The sequence below is a fragment of the Ambystoma mexicanum genome, chromosome 10 (assembly GCF_040938575.1).
Source record: "Ambystoma mexicanum isolate Mex_15411 chromosome 10, UKY_AmexF1_1, whole genome shotgun sequence".
NCBI classification, from domain to species: domain Eukaryota; kingdom Metazoa; phylum Chordata; class Amphibia; order Caudata; family Ambystomatidae; genus Ambystoma; species Ambystoma mexicanum.
In genome coordinates this window covers 1,227,974,482-1,227,993,059 of record NC_090932.1, presented here as the reverse complement: position 1 = coordinate 1,227,993,059, position 18,578 = coordinate 1,227,974,482, and the positions used below count along the sequence as shown (strand labels likewise).

The following is an 18,578-nucleotide window of genomic DNA, read 5'->3' as shown; positions in this document are numbered from 1 at the left end:
TTAATAGAACATAAGATCTACGGTTTACTTAGTACATGTCCAGCTGCTTGAGCCTTTCGTGACAGGAATAGAACAGTTAAAACAATAAAATAATCAAATACAAAAAGAAGTCGAGCTCTGCTATAAAAGAAGCTTATGGTACTACTAGAAAAATAATTTTGGCAGTGTCCATAGTTGTCACACACCGCCGTGACTGGTGTGCATGGAGCGGCCATTAGCCGTTCCGCCACGTCTTCATGCAACGCTCAGCGGCGGTCTAGTCTTTTCGGCCGGCCGCCGGGGAGGACCGTTTTTAGCCGCTCCAACCCGGAAGTCTGCGCGTTGCAACCTACTCGCGTCAGGCTTTCGGGTTGGAGCGCTCGTAGATTTTCTTCCTCGGCGTGCTTCCCTGCGCCTTTTCTCGGCTCCGGCTTTCTTTTCCCTGCTGCTGGCGCCCTTCCTCCTGTCTATCTTTTTGCCCTCTCACTCCTGGCACTCGAGGGCTCCCACCAGGTTTCGCAGGGATCTTTTTCCCTTTTCCCTTCCCTTTCTTCCTGCTCTCCCTCTCTGTCTTAGATACAGTGCTTTGCGGTCTGTCTTTGGGCTTGCCCCCGGGTACCTCTCTAGACTCCTCCACTCCACTCCTTACTGTATGCCATATTCCTGCCGGCATCTCATCCCTGTAATTTGGAACTTACCTTCTGCAATATCAAGTGTGAAGACCACCAGAGACCATTACAAAGGGTTTTTTTGTGCCAACGGCTTTTTCCCCTCTGGTCTGAACCAGAGGAGGGGCCCCCCGGACCTTCTATTTTGGGGTCAGGATGGCTTCCCTTTGGGGCAGATCCCTTCCACAAAAAAAAGGAAAGAAGAAAGAAGAGCTGTGGAAGAAGCGGTTCGGAGGAACTTTACATTCAGAACTCACAGGTGAGGAGGAAGGGGATTGGAGTGACTCGGAAGGGGTGAAGGGAACACCTGAACCTGACAATAGTCCTGTCAGTCTCCCTATCAAGAGCCCTGGATCCGGAAGAGGTGGTATCACATCTAAACTCCCCCTCGCAGCCCCAGTCAACAGCGGCTGGCGGGACAGGCGTTTCCCTGCTGCCCCTTGTCTCACCTCTGGTGTACTGGCCCCATGGTGTATTGGTCCAATATTCAGCCGCAACTTGTTAAGCGTTGTGTGAGCCCCGTCTGCCTCAGCCTTGCCCTCAGCTCGGCATCAAGCTTGTTGATTGTCTGCCTTCCCATGACATAACCAGCTGGGGCAAGCAAGCAGGGAAGCCTGGAAACCCTGGGAGCCAGTCAAAGGCATTAGAAAACACAGTGGACCTCAGGATTTTGAGCGAGTACTGAGCAGGGAGCCGTGACCTTGAGGACTGGATTAGGAGCTACACCTAATCGTTTTGCGAGGTTTTGAGGTCCGGGTGGCAATTGCACATCTTGTCAGTAGGCTGCGTTTACTGTGCTTGTTATGGTGGGGCACGCCCTTATGTGGAAAACGGGGAAATTCGTGAAACCGGAACTCTCACACAGGTTGAGGGGCAGGAGTCAGACTTTGGCTTCCCCTTGAGCTCTTGGATGTTCCTCACCGTTTGTGGACTCTACAACAAATGTTTAGTGGTTTTATGTTTCCGTGGTTCTGTGGCCCAATTGGATCTAGATCAGTCACACCTTAAGCAAACTTCGAACTTGGACAATTGGATTTTACAATGACTTCTTTTTTGGTAGCTGATTTTAGGTTTTGCTTGGCTGCAACAATATGTTTGCGCATACTTGGTCATAGGACCTGATATTGGATTGGCGATTGGAGTAGGAGGGTGGAAGACCAAGCCATCTTTTTTGGATCTATTGGACTTGTTGGTCTTGTTGTCCCCCCCTCCTGTGCCTAAACGTCACCATGGTCAAACGTTGTCTAGGAAAGGTCAAAAAGGCTGAGAAAGCACAGACTATCAGAAAGGGGGTGTGATGGAGGGGCCCAGATGTCCCAATCATCTTTAGAATTTATACCTGAAGGAAATGGCAGGGAAGTGAGGAGCATATTCTGGTCACTGAACGTGCTATCAAAGCAGCAACTCTGGGGCATAATGAGTGGGGAAGGTTGAGTGGTTGTCTACCACTTGCGGCAGTCACAGGTTTACTGGGGCAGAAACATGTTATTGATATGCCTGTCCCCACTGAATTGATCATGGGTTGAGAGGGCCCTGCATATGCTGGCAAGGCTGCTTGACTAGGCCATAACAATCTACAGGTGCCGCAAGAAACAAAGGGATAGAAGAGGTTACCATACTTAATGCGTCAGCCCAGGAAAGCACTGAATCCATGGACAAGGAGTTCAAACACTTGGAGGACATGCTCGATGAAAACTGCAGACAGTACTGAACTTGCTGCTTTAAAGTAATCACCAGGGGCTCCTTGGCCGTTATAGAAGACTCCAGTAAACGGGACCTTTTAGAGGAAAATGAGATGGTTCAGGTATGGTCCCAAAGGGGGAGGGCATAGTACAGGGGAACAAGGGTTGGTGCTCCTATAGTGAGTGACAGTGCCCAGCGTCCTGCGATGCAGCATGCAGTTAAGGCGGATATTTCCCTGCCTGTTCCGCATGGCTCATGAAGGCTGTAGCTGGGTGCCAGGGTGGGTGAGGCAGATGGCTCGCCACCCACAGCGACCCACTTGAAGCTGCAGTAATTCTGAGCTGTTGGATATGCCCCATGAGGCGTACCTCTGGTAGGGGTGATAGAAGGAGTTCCAGTGGTACCAACGGGGCAGATTCCCACAGTTGCCCGCTGAATAAGTTCAGCCATTGGGTAAATCACAATCTTCAGGGGCCTGAACTCAATCCACAGTCTATCTTAATGGGTTGGGTGGGTCGCTCCCGGAAAAACCTGAGGGTGCTTGCGTGGTTGTTACCCTGGCTACACTCTCACTGCTGTGATATTTGAGTAATGCAAATCTCTCTTGAATGTCGACTTTCCAAGGTGAAACGTTAAGGGGTAGCTTTGTTCCTTTGGCTCATATTTATCCCATTGGATTTACTGTGGAACCCAATTCAGTGTCTGGCTGCGTCCTCTACCAGGGAGAGGAGGGTATGTGAAAAGAGAATGAGTCGGTATCTAATTCAGCATTCTTTACAACCCCTACTTTTTCCAAGCCAAAATTGTCGGTATTGAATAGAGGGGCTGTTGTGGTTGAGAACCGCTACACGGTCTTGTCGACCATTGAGGAAATCGATTGACTGAATTGTAGCAGGCTCAGGGATCAGAGTGTTTCTTTGGGGGGCAGGGGGGATTCGGAATCAGATTTTGGGCCTGCAAGGGTGGGCCCAGCAAATACAGTGAATGATTGACTGTCTTTGGTTTCATGGAACATCGCTGGCGCAAAGAAAACATTCCAGGACCAGGAAACAACTTCATTCTTCAAATCTTTCGATGTTGTACTCCTGCAGGAAGCCTGGCTTGAACCAGAAGGGGAGCTTTTTGTGGATGGCTTTAGATATTTCTTTGTGGCCGCCTCTAGGAACAAACGCGGCTGTCGCTATGGGGGATTGTTTGTAAAGGCATCAATTGAAGGGGGAATGAAGGTTCAGAATCCCGAGTCACTTTGTTTACAGCACACTGACATTATTCCGAGTAAAGGCCATCCACTGCCAATTATCAATTTCTACAAAAGTCCTCATAAATCTGAGGCTAACAGATTGGGGACTCTGACAACATACATTGATGGGTGTGCTCTCCCGGGTTTAAAAGCCAATAGCCTCCTCATTGTCGGGGGATATTTTAACATTAAAATGGGGAATGACCTTTGTTAGGAAAGATTTCCCTTATGTGCAATTTTACCTTCATTTGTGAACCCCCACAAACTTTTGGTTTGACTTACCTAAAGTGACTTTTTCCAGTGGAGCACAACCATGAGCTGCACTCCTCTGGGCTTTCACTAACTTGTTATGGGGAAACTGACCCGTCCGTCAGGCTCAGTACTAGGAAACTAGGTTTCTCTTAGCTTTTGACTATATGTTATTTCTTGGTAACATTTTATCTATGTGCCAAGTACCTTCCAGTACCGCACATAGAGGTCCTTTTGTTTTATGGCCTTAGCCATCATCTAATGATTTGGTTGATGTTTTTACAAGTGTGCCTAGGACAAACTGGTGGCAGCAGTTTACTTTCAAAGTATTTTTACTTTGTTTTTATGGACCCTACAGCGTTTAGCCCAAGACTGTGGCCAGTGCTGAAAATGGGCATGCCACAAAGTGTTTTGTTCTGTCCTTTGGCCATGTTGTCCCTTTGCCTTCCCCCGGGTTGAGAGATGTGGAAATTCCCTATTTGGGCATGCAGAGGTTTTGCTTTTCGAAAGTATGAAGGATAACTGACATCTTGGGATCAAGGTGAAGACACTTATGCCACAGACCTGATGAAGATGACAAGCATTACTTACCGTAAAAGCATTTCTGATGATTGTATCTGCTTAGATTCACATGCAGTGCATATAATCCGACATTCAGTGGTCACCGCAGAGTATTGCATCTTGTCTTTCGAGAATCGAAAGGGGACGTCGGCATAGGTGTGTCTGTAACACTATCCCTATTGTGACGTGTAGTGTACCCAAAATCCCTCATGCGCAGAGGTCCCTCTGATTGTATTTTTTCTGCCGTGAGGGAGCCTATGACTAACGCGGGTGAGTACAGAAACGAGAGAAAGAAGTAAGATGTCCATGTTCCTTCCATCCGAGCGGGGAGGAAGGGTGGGCGCATGTGAATCTAAACAGATACAATCATCATAAATGCTTTTACGGTTCGTAATGCAGGTCTTCTGATGCTTGTTAATCTGCTTAGAATCATATGCTGTGCATAGACTAGCGAGCAGTACCCGGAGTTGGGGGTGGCATGTGAGAAGGAACAGTAGAGAAAAGATGTCTTAGTACTGCTTGTCCCACCTGAGAATCAGACCTAGAATGAGTGTCTAGGCAATAGTGTTTTGTAAAGGTGTGTGTACAGAACTCCAGGTTGCCGCTTTGCAAATGGACTCTAGGGGGACATTTGCAATGAATGCTATGGAAGCCCCAGTGCCTCGAGTAATGTGCTCTAGACTTGAAGGCCAGATCTCTCTTAGCAAGAGTCTAACAGAGTGTGATGCATTTGACAATCCATTTAGAGATAGTAGATTTGGAGACAGGTTCTCCTTCCTACTGCCACTGAAACGAAAAACAGATTTGTTTTCCTTAGTGGTCGAGTTCTTTCCATGTAAAACATGACTGCTCTGCGTACATCCAGTGTGTGCAGGCTTCTTTCTCCCATGTTTGAGGGGTTTTGAAAGAACATTGGTAGTTCTATGGGTTGGTTCACATGGAACTTTGAAATGAATTTGGCGGCAAACCTAGGGTGAGCGCGCAGAACCACCTTATCTTTGTGAACTGTTACAAAGAGGTTTAGAACTGAGAGCGCTTGTAGTTCACCGACTCTCCTAATGGAGGTAATGGCTATTAAGAAGGCAGTTTTGTAGGTGAGATCTTTGAGACTTGCTTCATGCATGGGCTCGAAAGGAGACCCCATAAGTTTAGTCAACAACACGTTTAGGTGTCATGGCCACTGGTCAAGGGCCATTACCTTTATGCCCTACAGGATCCAAATTGACCCAGTCCTGGCACCTTTGGCGCCAGGCTCATGTGAAAGTGTGCTCTGCACACAGTGTGCCCAAGGCACGTGCATCCAGGATGGGCGTGGCCATACAGAAGCATTGGAAGCACGTGCAGATGTCTGAGGGAGTGGTAAGATGGGGCCACATGGCGGGGCTTAAGGGGAGTGGCTGGGGCCAGGCTATAAAAGCAGGCCCCACCCGCATGCTGGCGTTTCGCGTTAGTCCGCTGTGTGCAGCGTAACGCTTACCGCTGTCTACAGCTTCTTAGCTGTTTCCAGCTCTGAACGCTTCTCTTCAGCCTCTGGAACTCCATCTTCAGCGCGCACCTACCTGATTCAGATACACCATCGGTCGAAGCGCAGCTAACCTGATCTCCACTCTACAACTACAGCGCGCATCTTACCCGAGTCCAGCCATGCCATCGCTCGAAGCGCCGATTACCCGATTCCAACTATGCAGTTCATTCGCATCTTACCTGTCTCTGCAAATCCAACGCCTGCAGCGCCTCGCATCCTTACCTGTTTCGGGCCCCCAACAACACGGGAGATATCTTCCGACTCACCATCCTCACAGATCCATCCATCCATCTGGCAGCCGACAGGTCCTCGGATAACCGCTCGCCATCAAGCGCCGTCAGGCCGAACCTGCAAGGATGACCGAACGCACAAGGTTAGCAACTGCATAAACTTTTAACGCTTGGCTGCGCAACACACAAACCTTGCGCCCATCCGGAAACTCAACTTACCTTCTAGTCGGGTCTTCCAAAATCCCCTCTGGGACCGTTTGAACTTGCTTCCATCACCGCGACTCCACGTGGCCATCTTCACATCTATAGGGGAGAAAAAGGACATTGCAGACAATCATTGGGGAAAAGTCAATACAAAAGGACACGGACAATAATCACTGCTAAAAAAACTTACCTTCAAGGAGGATTGGTCACAGCCGGTCTGGGCCACCACGCACACGGACCAGTGACGCAACTTGGTCCGTCAACGGCGCCCCTGCTGAGAGAAAGCAGGACAGAGAGCTCATCCTTACAAAACAACAGGTGAAATCATATGGGAAAACGCATGTTCATCTCATTCTGGAATGAAGGGTTTGAGGGGGATCGCAATTCACCCGCAGCATTTCCATTGCCTTTTCCCTTCTCCCAAGGGTATTGCCAGCAACCAGAGCAGTCCACACTACCGCAGCTGGGGGTGAAGCCTGAACCAGAGGAGTCCAGTCCAGGGAGGGCTCCAACCGTGCCTCAACGCCCCCTCAGAGACCAGGTGAGCGTAACATTAGGTCCCATCCGGGTTAGAGAGTAATAACTGGTATCTTCCACCACAACACCTTTTGTTGTGATGTAGTGTAGGCTGAAACAGCAGCTAAGTGAACTTCAAGCGAGTTAACGACTAGGCCTCAGTCAAGTAAATGGGTCAGGTACAAAACGATATTTGTAGGAGAGTAGTCAATTGGGTTGATGCTCTTAGAGTTGCATCAGATAACAAAACGTTTCCACTTACTGGAATTGCAATATCGTGTGTTAGGTTTTCTTGCCTCCCTGAGTATGTCCATACATCTCTGAGGGAGTTGCAGGTGCCCGAACTCTATGACCTCAGGAGCCAGGCCGCCAAGTTCAATGTTTGCGGGCATGGGTGAAGAGTTTCCCCCTTGTTTTACGACAACATGTTGTACGGCCAAGGCAGTTTCATTGGAGGAGATTGGACATCTCCATCAGATGAGCTAACCAGGATTGGCGGGCCCACATGGGAGCCACCAGTATCATTGTGACTTGTTCCTGGTGCTTCTTGTGCACTATCTTGTTGAGTAGGGGAGTCGAGGGGTCGGGGGGAAGCGTAAACACATTTTTTTAATTTTATTTTTATTTACTTGTATATAATCAAAAACAGAAAATGATTTTTACAAGAAAGAATAGCTGTAAGAGCAAAAAGTGAAAGTATGGGCTTATCCGTGCATTTTCCGAAATATTGGAATACTAGTTTATTTGTTTTTCAGAATTCTCCAAGCCTTGTAGTGCTTGACAAGGGGTTGGCAGGCAACCAAATGCTGGAAGGAAGTTCAGCCTGGAGGAGTTAGACAATTAAATTCCATCCGGGCACTGTCATCTAGGTTAATGCATAAGCTATGCCATCTGGTTGTGTAAGTCTTGATTTAATTGGTCTCTGGTTGGCGGTTGGGATCTTTTGTGTTTATTTTGGTAAAAGCTACTTCCATTAATTTGCATGTGGCTACTGGCCAGCGTGCTTTTCCCCCCGAAATAAGGCGGCACCACCATGTGTCTTCTTCTACCAGCACAGAGTTTACCCACAGAGGTGACAGTATGGCTATGCGTTCTTGGTTGAGAGTTGGACAGTTCAGCAGGAGTTGACGGACTGTTTCTTTAGAGCCCTCGATTAGGCACAGTCTGCATGTTTTGACACTGGTTAGGCTTCTTATCCCCAGAATCTCTCTGGTGTGGAGCAGATTTAGAAGTGCTCTCAGGAAGATACTCCTAAGTTTTTTGTCTGAAAATGTTATACAATACGCCAGCAGTTTCAGGAACTTGATCGCAATAGTTTTCTCCCCAGTCATTATCCAGTCCTGATTCTTCAACTTCTGGTTCACTCTTTGTGGGTTCGATGTTAAGTCCTCAATGCTACATGCCACTTCTTCCAGTTTGTTTTGTTGGCGATTGATCCAGTTCTGAATCTGCTCACATTTCATTGATTCTAGCTCTTTGGCGATGGTATTGAAAATTGGAAGGCCATCCTGCATGAGCGTCTTTCTGTAAATGGCCAGAGACGAGATACTGACAGTGGCTCCCAGTGACATAGACCCAACTCTCTTCTGACGGCCGCAATCGGGATCGAGTTTGGTAGTCCCAGAATCGTTCTCCAGATACATCCCTCAAGTTTCTGCCTTAGTGAGCTAGGCATATTGATAGTGGCGTCCATGCCGTAAGTTAGTGCAGGTACTATTTTGCCTTTATAGAAATTGATTGCTGGGACTAGTGAAAATTTGCCGAACTTGCGATCAATCATCCTCAATTGTGCAGTCAGGTTTTTGACTTTGTCCCAAAGATATAGTTTCATTTTTGTCTCCTGCGGTGTCCCATCAATGATGACTCCTAGAAATTTGAAATGAGGGATGACTTCGATTCGACATTTGTTCACTGACCAGGAGTGAGGTGAATTCTTAGGTTGGCGGTTTTTGGTAAAGATCATGATTTTTGCTTTGTTGTTGTTTATGGTGAGATTGTTAATAGCCATGTATTCTGCCAGATTGTCCAGCTGACGTTGAAGACCTATAGGGGTCTGATCTAAAAGTATCATGTCGTCAGAATAGAGAATATGAGACATCTTGACGGTGCCCATCTTTGGTGGAAGACTCCATGCAGCTTCCTCCGAGTCTTCGAATTCTCCCAGGAAGGCTACAAAGAGGGCCAGAGCCATTGGGCAGCCTTGTTTCACTCCTCTTTCGGCGTGAATTTCTTTTGCGAGAGTACCTTGTTGGTTTAGGCGGACATGTAAGGTGGTGTTCAAATGCAAAGCTATGATTGGCTGTAGAACAGCTTCTGGACAGCTCCAACCTTTCAGCTTTTTCCATAGAAGCCTTCTGTCGACTCTGTCGAACGCCTGCGAGAGTTCAATAAAGGCTGCATAGACTGTTGGCGCTCCTAGTTTTATTTTAGCCTTAAGAATGCTTAGTATAAAGATATTCACTGCAGTACCGCCGTTTTTCTTAAAGCCCAGCTGGAAAGGGTCCTCACATGGCGCAGCTTTAGCCCAGCGCTGCAAATGTAGAAGAAGCGTGGCAAATAGTTTGCCCATGATATCCAATAGGGCTATCGGCCGATAATTAGCCGGGTCTTCTCTGTTTCCTTTTTTGAAGATCGGAATAACAGTAACTTTTGTCCATGACGCTGGAATCTGTCTGCTTGTGGTGCAGTGACTGAACAGAAGACTAATGAAGTCCGTCCATTCATTGATGTGTTTTTTTAGGTCAGAATTCGTGAGACCATCCGGGCCCGGAGCTCTGGATGTTTTTAGCTTTTGGATAGCCGCACTTATATCTGTTTTTTCAGAGAGGTCAGTCCAAGGAGCCTGACTGGATTCTAGGTCAGAAATTGTGTTTGTTGTAGGAGGGGCAAAAAGCTCTGAAGAATTCGACCCAGGCGGCTTCAGGAACTGAGTTGATCATCTTAGTTCTTATTTTGCCTTGCAAGATGTTGATCAGGGCCCAAAAGTCAGCTGATTTTTTGGCTGCTAAAGTTCTCATCATAGTTTTGGCATCATTTTGGTAAAGAGCTGCCCTTCGTAGTCTGATCCAGGATTTATAGCTCTTGAATTCTTTTGTCCATCGTTCCCACCCCAAGTTGGAATTTTCGACTTTAGCATAGCGTTTGTTTTCTCACAGCCTTTTTCTTTTCTGCTATTATTTTGTCATATGTATGGTTGTAGGTAAGCGGCTTTGCCTTTGCCTCATTCTGCTTAGTCTTGTACTTTATCAGGAGCGGAATATAGTTGGGTCTTGATAATGTCTCACAAATTGTTGCGGGATCCCCCACAGTAGAATATTGTTGAGTCATGGCTCTAATGCTGGCAGCTGTGATCCGCAGTCGGGTTTGTTGGGGGTTAGGCTCGACCGAGGGTGTATAGGTTCTGGTTTCCCTGGAGATAGAGGACCATCCTATGGTGAGCATGTTATGGACACTTGCATGTGTTTTGATCACCTTATAGCATTCCATTTCTGAGGACATGGCATTTAGAGCTGAAAATGTAATCAAGAGTAGCCATGGAGGAGCCTCTTTCCCAGGTCAGAATTTGGAGTTGCCAGTCCTTAATCCAGGCTGTGCTGTGTAGGTTTCTTGAGGACATCAATTTCAGCCAGGCTTGGCCTCTTGCTTCCGTTAACATCGCTGGCACTGTTTGTAGGGCAGCATCTTTGGGATGTGGGCACTTGGAATTCAGATCCCTGCATATTATGATATGCGTGGTATTCCACTCAATTACGATGGCGTCGATCGTTTCGGCCATAGATTGACAAGAGGCCGTGATTTGTATTTTGTATTTTTGTATTTTATTTATTTGTATAGCGCACCAGGCCCAGGGGCAACCGGGCGCATCACTTAGTTGCAACATAAGAAAAACAAACAGAACCATAATTACAAAGTTTACAAGTATAATACAGAATTTACAGGTATAATAATAGCAATGAGAGGACACGCAGATTATATATACATGTACAAATTAAGCAGAGAACACAGAGCTAAATGTCCTGGGCGGCCAGCCAGGTTTTCGTAAGGTGTTTGAATCTCGGGAATGAGGGTTCTGCTCTAAGCTCATTAGGAAGCATGTTCCAGAGTTTAGCTGCCAAGATAGGGAAGCTAATTCCACCTGATCTTTGGAGATTGAAACGTGGAACCTCAAGGCAGTTTAAATGAGCCATTCTGCGGGGTCTAATGGAGTTGTGGAGGGCAAATTGGTTGGCCATGTAGCAGGGAGCTTGGTCATGAAGGCATTTGTGGGTAAGAGCCAGGGTTTTCAGGGAGATACGGTGTGGGACTGAGAGCCAGCGAATATTGTGTCTGGTGTCAGATATGTGTTGGCGCCTGGGAATGTTGAGGGTAGCTCTAATCGCATTGTTTTGGACAATTTGTAACTTGTTTAGGTTGCAGCAATGGGTGCCTAGGTACAGTGCATTGCAGTAATCAATCTTGGATAATACAAGAGTTCTAGCCAGGGTGACACAATTGGTTGCGCAGAGGAAAGAGCGACAGGCTTTAATAAGCTTGCAGGTATATGCCGCTGCGGAAGAGACTGAGTTAGTTTGTCTGGTCAGGGATAGGGTCGAGTCAATGTAGATCCCTAGGGTTTTTGTGTCCTTGGTGGTTGGGATAATATTCCCATCGATGATGAAGGACTTCAACGCAGGGTCGAGTTTGGTAAGTTTTTGTGGCGAACCAAGAATAAGGAGCTCTGTCTTTTCATCATTAAGACAGAGTCCGTGTTGAGCCATCCACGCCTGAATGACCTGGTAGATGACATTGATAGCGAGGGAGTCAGCCGTGTAGTCACCTGAGATGGGGATTAGTATCTGGGTGTCGTCGGCGTAGTTGGTGTAAGTGACACCCAGATAGTCCAAGATATTGAAGAGAGGTTTGGTGAACACATTATACAACGTGGGTGAAAAGCAAGATCCTTGTGGCACGCCACAGGAGATAGGTCAGGAGAGCGGACAGTGAAGAGGATGTCCACAATAAGTCTGTCTGGAAGTGGCATTGGCGTCATTGTCAACGATAGGTAGGCCTGGATTAGAGTCCAGGAGAGCTTTTTCAGCTTGTTCCTTCCAGACCTCGTGAGAGAGGTAGGATAAGTGATAGAATAGCAGTTAGAGAAGATAGGAGAGATGGCGTGCCATGGGAATAGAGGGGAAGAGAGATATATAAGCAGGGGAGCTGTACAGTGCACAGGAATTCACCAAGTGGCCTAGCAGCCAGGAAAGCACAGAGGAGGAGGTGTGCAAAGGAAGACAATCGGTGCACAGAATAAAAAGCACACCTACATTTGAATTTGCCAAAAAGCACTAGTACAGCATAAAATATCTCCAGCCCTAAAATCTCTCCACTGGCTCCCGGTGGCTGCAAGGATCAAATTCAAGATCCTCTGCATCATCAAGGCCTTCTGGGTTCTGGTCCCACGCCATCTCCAACTTTCCCCCCTAAATACTCACATGCTAGAGCCCTACACTCCTCTAATTCCAACTCCCTGGCACACGCTTCTCCAAGTAGACAGTGAGGGGCAGCACTCTCCACTCGGCTCGTGCCTCCCTTCGGAAAACAGCCTCCCCCTGCCCCTCTCTGACTTCAGCTGGACCTTCTTAAGTTCCGGAAACTGCTCAAAACTGCTTTTTTTCTACCCCTTGCCTTCCCAGCAAATTACCCCACTGCCGCTGTGACCAGTGGCCTGATCCGTATTAATCTCACAGGATCCCAGGCCGTTCCTCCCAGTCAATACCAGCACTCCCGGACCCCCACAGCCCTGTGGGCCCCTGCTTGGTGACTTCAAATCCCACCCTTGAGAGTCGCCTGTACCAGCACTTAGCCCGAAGTTCTCCTCCTTGGCTCCCCTCTGCACTTCCCTTCTGGTCCCTCGTCCAGCACTTGTACACTCCACTGCTGCTCCTTCCATCCCCATCCCCTGCACTTCTCCTCAACGCACTTGCACGTCCGAATGGCACAAAGGCTTAGTAGGACCACGATTGTATATTACTGTTTCTGCCATTATTATTATTGCCCCCTGTTCCCTTCCCCATTTAGCCTTGTGGCGCTTATGAAACACAATCCTTTGTACAAAGCGTCTTACACATGCTCAATAAAATAAATAAATCCCAGGCACAACGAAGCCTGGTCGGTAATAGTGCCTGAACAAGAACTAAGCAAGGACCAAAGTAATAATCTTCCAGAGAAAACCTAGGACAAACACCAACCAAGAACAGTAGATGTTAGATGGGGAAAATCATTGAACACATGTTCAAAACCATCAATCTAAGATGAACACTCAAGGCATCTAAAGTTCAACTAAGACATGAACTCCCTACAAGAAAAGGCCATGTGAGCAGTCTATGCCATACAGATCAAATTCCATGTTTAAAGCCCCCCAGTGAAACACCAAATTAAGTCATTTGGCTGTGTAATTAAGCCTATATTCCTATAGATTAGTGAAATCTAGAGCACGAAATACACTAGTCCAAACAAAAATACAGGTATCAAATTATTTGTCAAACAATTGCAAAAGGGCCCACAGGAATGCTCCCACCAATGCCTGGTGATCAAGAGGCAAGGAAGCTGCCCGAATGTCAAGGATACCAAGGAGGGTGCAAGAAATCTGATGGAGTGGAGAAGGTGAGGAGGGCGTACAGAGCATTGCAATCTGAGAAAGCTGAAGATGCTGAAATTCCTACAGAGGCTTAACAAGCCTTATTACACTGCTGTGGAACCTGAGAGAATAGAACTAAACACCCCTACCAGACCTGGGCACTATATCCCCTGAGTGAGCTGGGCACTGTAGGTCTGATGGAAGAGATCCCTGAAGGAAGCGTTAGGCACTAGAACCCTGAAGGAAAAGCCAGGGAACACATCCAGTTAAACAGTAAGAAATGAGCCAGGCAATGTCCTGTTGGATGGATCACAAATAGCAAGCTAGGTGCTATATCCCTGCAACCGATTAAGGCCAAAATAGCAAGCTGGGTGCTCTACCAAGCTAACTGATTTAGACCAAAGAGCTTTCTTGGCACTATATCCCTGTGAATGTGTTGATCCTGACAGACACCAATATCCTCATCAGATAGGATAACCCTTGTGCACTTTAATTTGACCCATCATGACAACTTGTTTATCCACTGCCAAGATAGGCACACCTTTGTTATACATAAACCTCTAGGTCTTCTAGGCATTTATACCCACTCCCCTTCTACTCAGATTAGAAGTATTGAGAACATTCTAGAGGTAATTCAGTGTGACCAGGAGGAATAAGCTCTGGTCTAAAGGGAAGTCTGTAACCCTAGCACATTAAGTACCCGAAGACTTCAAAAATTGACTCATCCAGACACCATTTTGCTTACCTGGTTCCAAGAGAGGAACATCCCTTTGGTTCAAGACAACACCTAGTTCTGGTGCAGATGTATTCCAAAGCGATCCTGAGAACTCTAGTAAAATGTTTAACACTTGCACCGTTGCATCACACGTTTTGTCGATTTGCGTCAATATCAACATCAGATGGACTGGTTTCATTAATGTGTCTTTGATGTAGTATGCAATTTAATTTGATGGTATGCTGATTTAAAGTCAGTGGAAAACCATACAGCCTCCCCTACGGTACCAAGCATTCCTGTGAGATTGGGGAGAGGATACCAGTCAGGTTCCACGTGCTTATTGAGTGCTCTCAAATCAATACTTAATCTCAGCAACTTCAAGTAAAACATATTGTGTTCCGCATATCCTTTTGCTACGACTTTCCTACCTGTGGCATTCATGTACATAAAAAAGTGAACATTTTTAAACCAATGAAATGCTCCTCTTACATCTCCAAAGTAGTGTGCTGTTTTCATAGGGTACATCTAACACCTTAAAGCTTCACAACCAACGGGTTAGTACTCTATTTTAGAAAAAAAGCCTGGAAAGACTCAGAAGGGAAGGGTATACTCATCCCAGTGTCTTTATTCACATGAAATTTGTCAAAACTAAATGATGGAATGGTTTAAAGAATCCAGTGACCATGTATAGAACAGCAATGCATTACTTACAGAGCTCTCTCCAGCAGCAGAGCATAGCATGCTGCTATCTGATGAGATGGAGCAGCAGTACACCCATTGCAAATGTCCGGATAACACCTGAATCTGTTTGCCTGAGGAAGACAAAAAATGTATCATAAGTTGGGAGGTACGTACACTTTCTCTAGAGTGCACTGATGCTGGTTTTGAAACCATTAATGGGTTGAAGTATAGCCACTGAGGTACTATTTATTCCATCCGCAACTACCATCCTTGAAAGTTCAGTGACAAGTGTGGAAGGCAGAAAGTTCTAACCCTCACTTCCTACTTCACCATACTCTATGGTGGAGGATGTTGCCACAGGAGAGGGCACCTGCCACTTTGAAAGAATAACATTTAAAGAACCAGGAATATGATCTGCACAGACCAAAAAAGGAACAAAACCCATGAGCAATGTGGGCATGCCATACATTTCTGAACTTTGACCTTACCAGAACAGTATCCTCAAGGACCAGTTTTGTTCTCATAATCTGACGAATAACTTGATCGCCCACATATCACAGACTTATTTGGGATATTGATACCAAAGTCAAACAACAATAACATATTAATACAAACCCAACAGTTAATGTATTCCTGATAATATCTGCTGGTAGTCCAGGTACACAAACCATTCGCGTGAATGTCCCTGAAATACCCAAGTACACCGTTAAGGATAACTCTCAGAAATGTGTTAATCCCTTCTGCCTTAGAGACCAGAGGCTGGTGGCAGTGGTTTACTTTTTACTACCAGTGTACGTTTTTATCGCGGGATGCGTTCGCAGCCACCGTAAGGCACCCATGGGTGCCCATCTCACCAAAATGGCCCCGGTCTTGTTTTTTCGCCATTTTGTGTCGGAATGGTCTTGAGATTTACTCTGCGTGCCAAACGAGGTTTGGTCCTTTTGTTCATTTTGTCTTTGGCGGGTTTCACGAGTGAAGCCTGCATCTGGCTCCAGTATGACTGGCAGGGGCAAGAAGTGAGGGAGGTGCCTGAAACTCCCTGTGCTTAATCCTCTTTGTTACTGTAATGCACCTAAAGGTGATTGGCCGGCTGGCTGTCCGGCAAGGACAGCCACCCTGCTGTGTGATTGACAGCTAGGATGGAATTAATGGGATAAAACTGCATATAAGGCAAGGCTTTTTGGCTTGGAAGGCAGAGTCGACCACTGGACCAAGGAATCCGAAGAAGAACTTGGAAGAGACGCCTGCTGCAACCCCTGGACGTTGGTTTGCCCTGTGAAGCCCTGCTGCTGTGCTGAGGCTCCGAATTCGCCTCGACTAGAGAAGCCCTGCAAGGAGGACTTCTCCCTTTGCATTGGCGGGACCAATAAACTCCAAAGTAAGCTCGTTTGGACATCTTCCCGAAGCTGGTTGTGATACCATTCCTGCTGCTGCTGGAACCGAAGAGCCAAGGAAGGAAACACCAGATTGTGTGCGTTGCTTTTAAGTTGGACCCGAGCGCCAGGAAGATCTTCCGGGCTTCCCTGATGCAGGACTGACCAAGCCTGAGCCACCTCAACAGAGTGCTGGACCCCAGATGCGAGGAAAGTCTGAAGTGGTTTCCGAGAACCGCAGTGTTGCTATTTGCTGTCAGACGTGAGGAGCTGAAACACAGAAGAACCACTGAATTGCAGTTTTCCCATTGCTGCCGCTGACCTTCCCATTGCAGAGCAGGAGTCCTCAGACGTCCTCCCTCTTGTCCCCACGATTGAGGCTCAGGAACAACAGGATCTGAAGAGCTGTACAGGAACAGAAGCCAGCTGGAACCATGTCTTCTAACCAGAGGTACTGTAAAGTCGAAGAAAACTTGCCTCTTGTTGTGCAGCCTTACTTGCTCTCAGTTCAGACCCGTCTTGGTTACCTTGCAGAGTTGCTAAAGCTTTGCCCCCAAGCTTGTGGCCCTTCAGGTGTTCTATTTTCTACAAACATTTCTAAAAACATTGTGCAAGACTTGTTACCTACCATGCTATGTATAGTGCTTGTGTGGGGGAAGTATGTAGTGGATTGTAAAGGTGGCTGGAGTGGCAGTGCATGTGGGGGCAAATAGTGTGTGTGGACATGCAGAGTGTTAGCGGGGGCACGTGTGTGAGGTGGCACAGTCTGTAGGCACTGTGTAAACTGTCCTATGCACATTCTTCTCCCCACACACTTCCCCCAATGTGTATGGGCAATGTGTGGAGGAAGCAGTGTGAATAGGGTCAGAGTGGGGGAATTGAATGTGGAGGCAATGTGGGTGGAGTGTGGAGGGGTGTTGACAGTGAGTTGGAAGTGTGTGTATGTGTAGAAAGGGTCAGTGTTTAGAGGGCTGTATGTGTCTGAACGTGTGTCTGAATGTGTGTCTGACTGTGTGTGTGAGTGTAGCTGCAAAGTTAGTGTGTGGGCAATGGGGGGTGTGGGCATTGGGCGTGGAAAGCATATGTGGGCAGCGTGTGTAGGGCATCAGCATGTGTGGAAACTGTGTGAATTGAGTGGCAATGTATGTGGGTGTTAGGAAAGTTCTCTTTTTAGCAACTTTACCTACATTTCTATGGACCCCAAACTTATTGCTTTTGTTTTTTTAACTCAGTCTTGACTTTTTCCAGTGGAGTGAAGCCCTCAACTTCACTGTACTGTACTTTTGCTCATTGTTCTGGTGAAACAGACCGGTCCTTAAGGCCGTCAGTGCAACGGGGTTTCATTTGCATGACCTAGACTACACTCAAAGGGATTTTTGTTACTTTTGGATGTGCCTAAAGACAAGCAGGTGGCTGCAGTTACATTTTGACTATTTTTGCAATACTTTTCATTAGTCCTACCGCGTATCCCATGTTTTGCTACTGACTGGTGTCCTAAAATGTCTGCGCCACAAGGTTTTTGCTGGTTCATTTGGCCATCTTCCTGCCTTGCCAGGAAAGAGAGTGTGTGAGAGAGAGAGAGAGTGTGTGTGAGAGAGAGAGTGTGTGAGAGAGAGTGAGAGAGTGTGAGAGAGAGAGAGTGTGTGAGAGAGAGAGTGAGAGTGAGAGAGAGTGAGAGTGAGAGTGAGAGTGAGAGTGAGAGTGAGAGTGAGAGTGAGAGTGAGAGTGAGAGTGAGAGTGAGAGTGAGAGTGAGAGTGAGAGAGAGAGAGAGAGAGAGAGAGATTTCATTCCCAGGAAGTGGGCTGGGACTGACTAGTCCAATCCACATACTGATGCCTAAAGGTCTGGTGTGAATGCTTGCATGAGACCCACAGTGGTCCCTGATTGGGCCACTGCTGGTGTGCAGGAGTGGAGCAGATCTTGCCATTGGAGGGATGAGTTTGAACACTCATTTGATTTTGGATAAGCAGAGGGGTCATGCAGCCATGCCTCGGAGATCCTGGAGAAATCCTGCAAGGAGCCAAGTACGTTGCCCAGCTGCAAAGACCATGGATCAGTCCTAAAAAGGCCTGGCGACAAACTTTTGCTACAGTACCGGTGTAGCCCCGCCTAGTTGGCGATCTTCAAGTCCTTCAGTGTAGCTTTGACCCCTGGAGTGGTGGGACCAACCATTCTCGACGTCAGCATGGGGTCCTGCGCAGAAAGGCTTTCAGAAGTGCCTTTAGACAACCCAGTGGCTGACCAGCTCGTTGGACTATCACACTGCAGAAGCCGTCGTTTCCCGTTCTGGCCCAGAACTTTTGGGACCCAGAGCTCATCTAAGAGGGGTCACCTCTG

At 47.2% G+C, this 18,578-nt stretch overlaps 1 protein-coding gene across 4 annotated transcripts in view; it reads right to left on the bottom strand.

The window, feature by feature from the left end:
* WSB2 (WD repeat and SOCS box containing 2) overlaps window positions 1-18,578 on the bottom strand; it is a 263,989-nt gene that overhangs the window by 88,827 nt on the left and 156,584 nt on the right. For all 4 annotated transcript variants that reach the window (XM_069619202.1, XM_069619204.1, XM_069619201.1 and 1 more), the window contains one exon: window positions 14,898-14,998. In XM_069619202.1, the coding sequence (XP_069475303.1) occupies window positions 14,898-14,998 (101 nt within the window). The remainder of the gene's footprint in view (window positions 1-14,897; window positions 14,999-18,578) is intronic.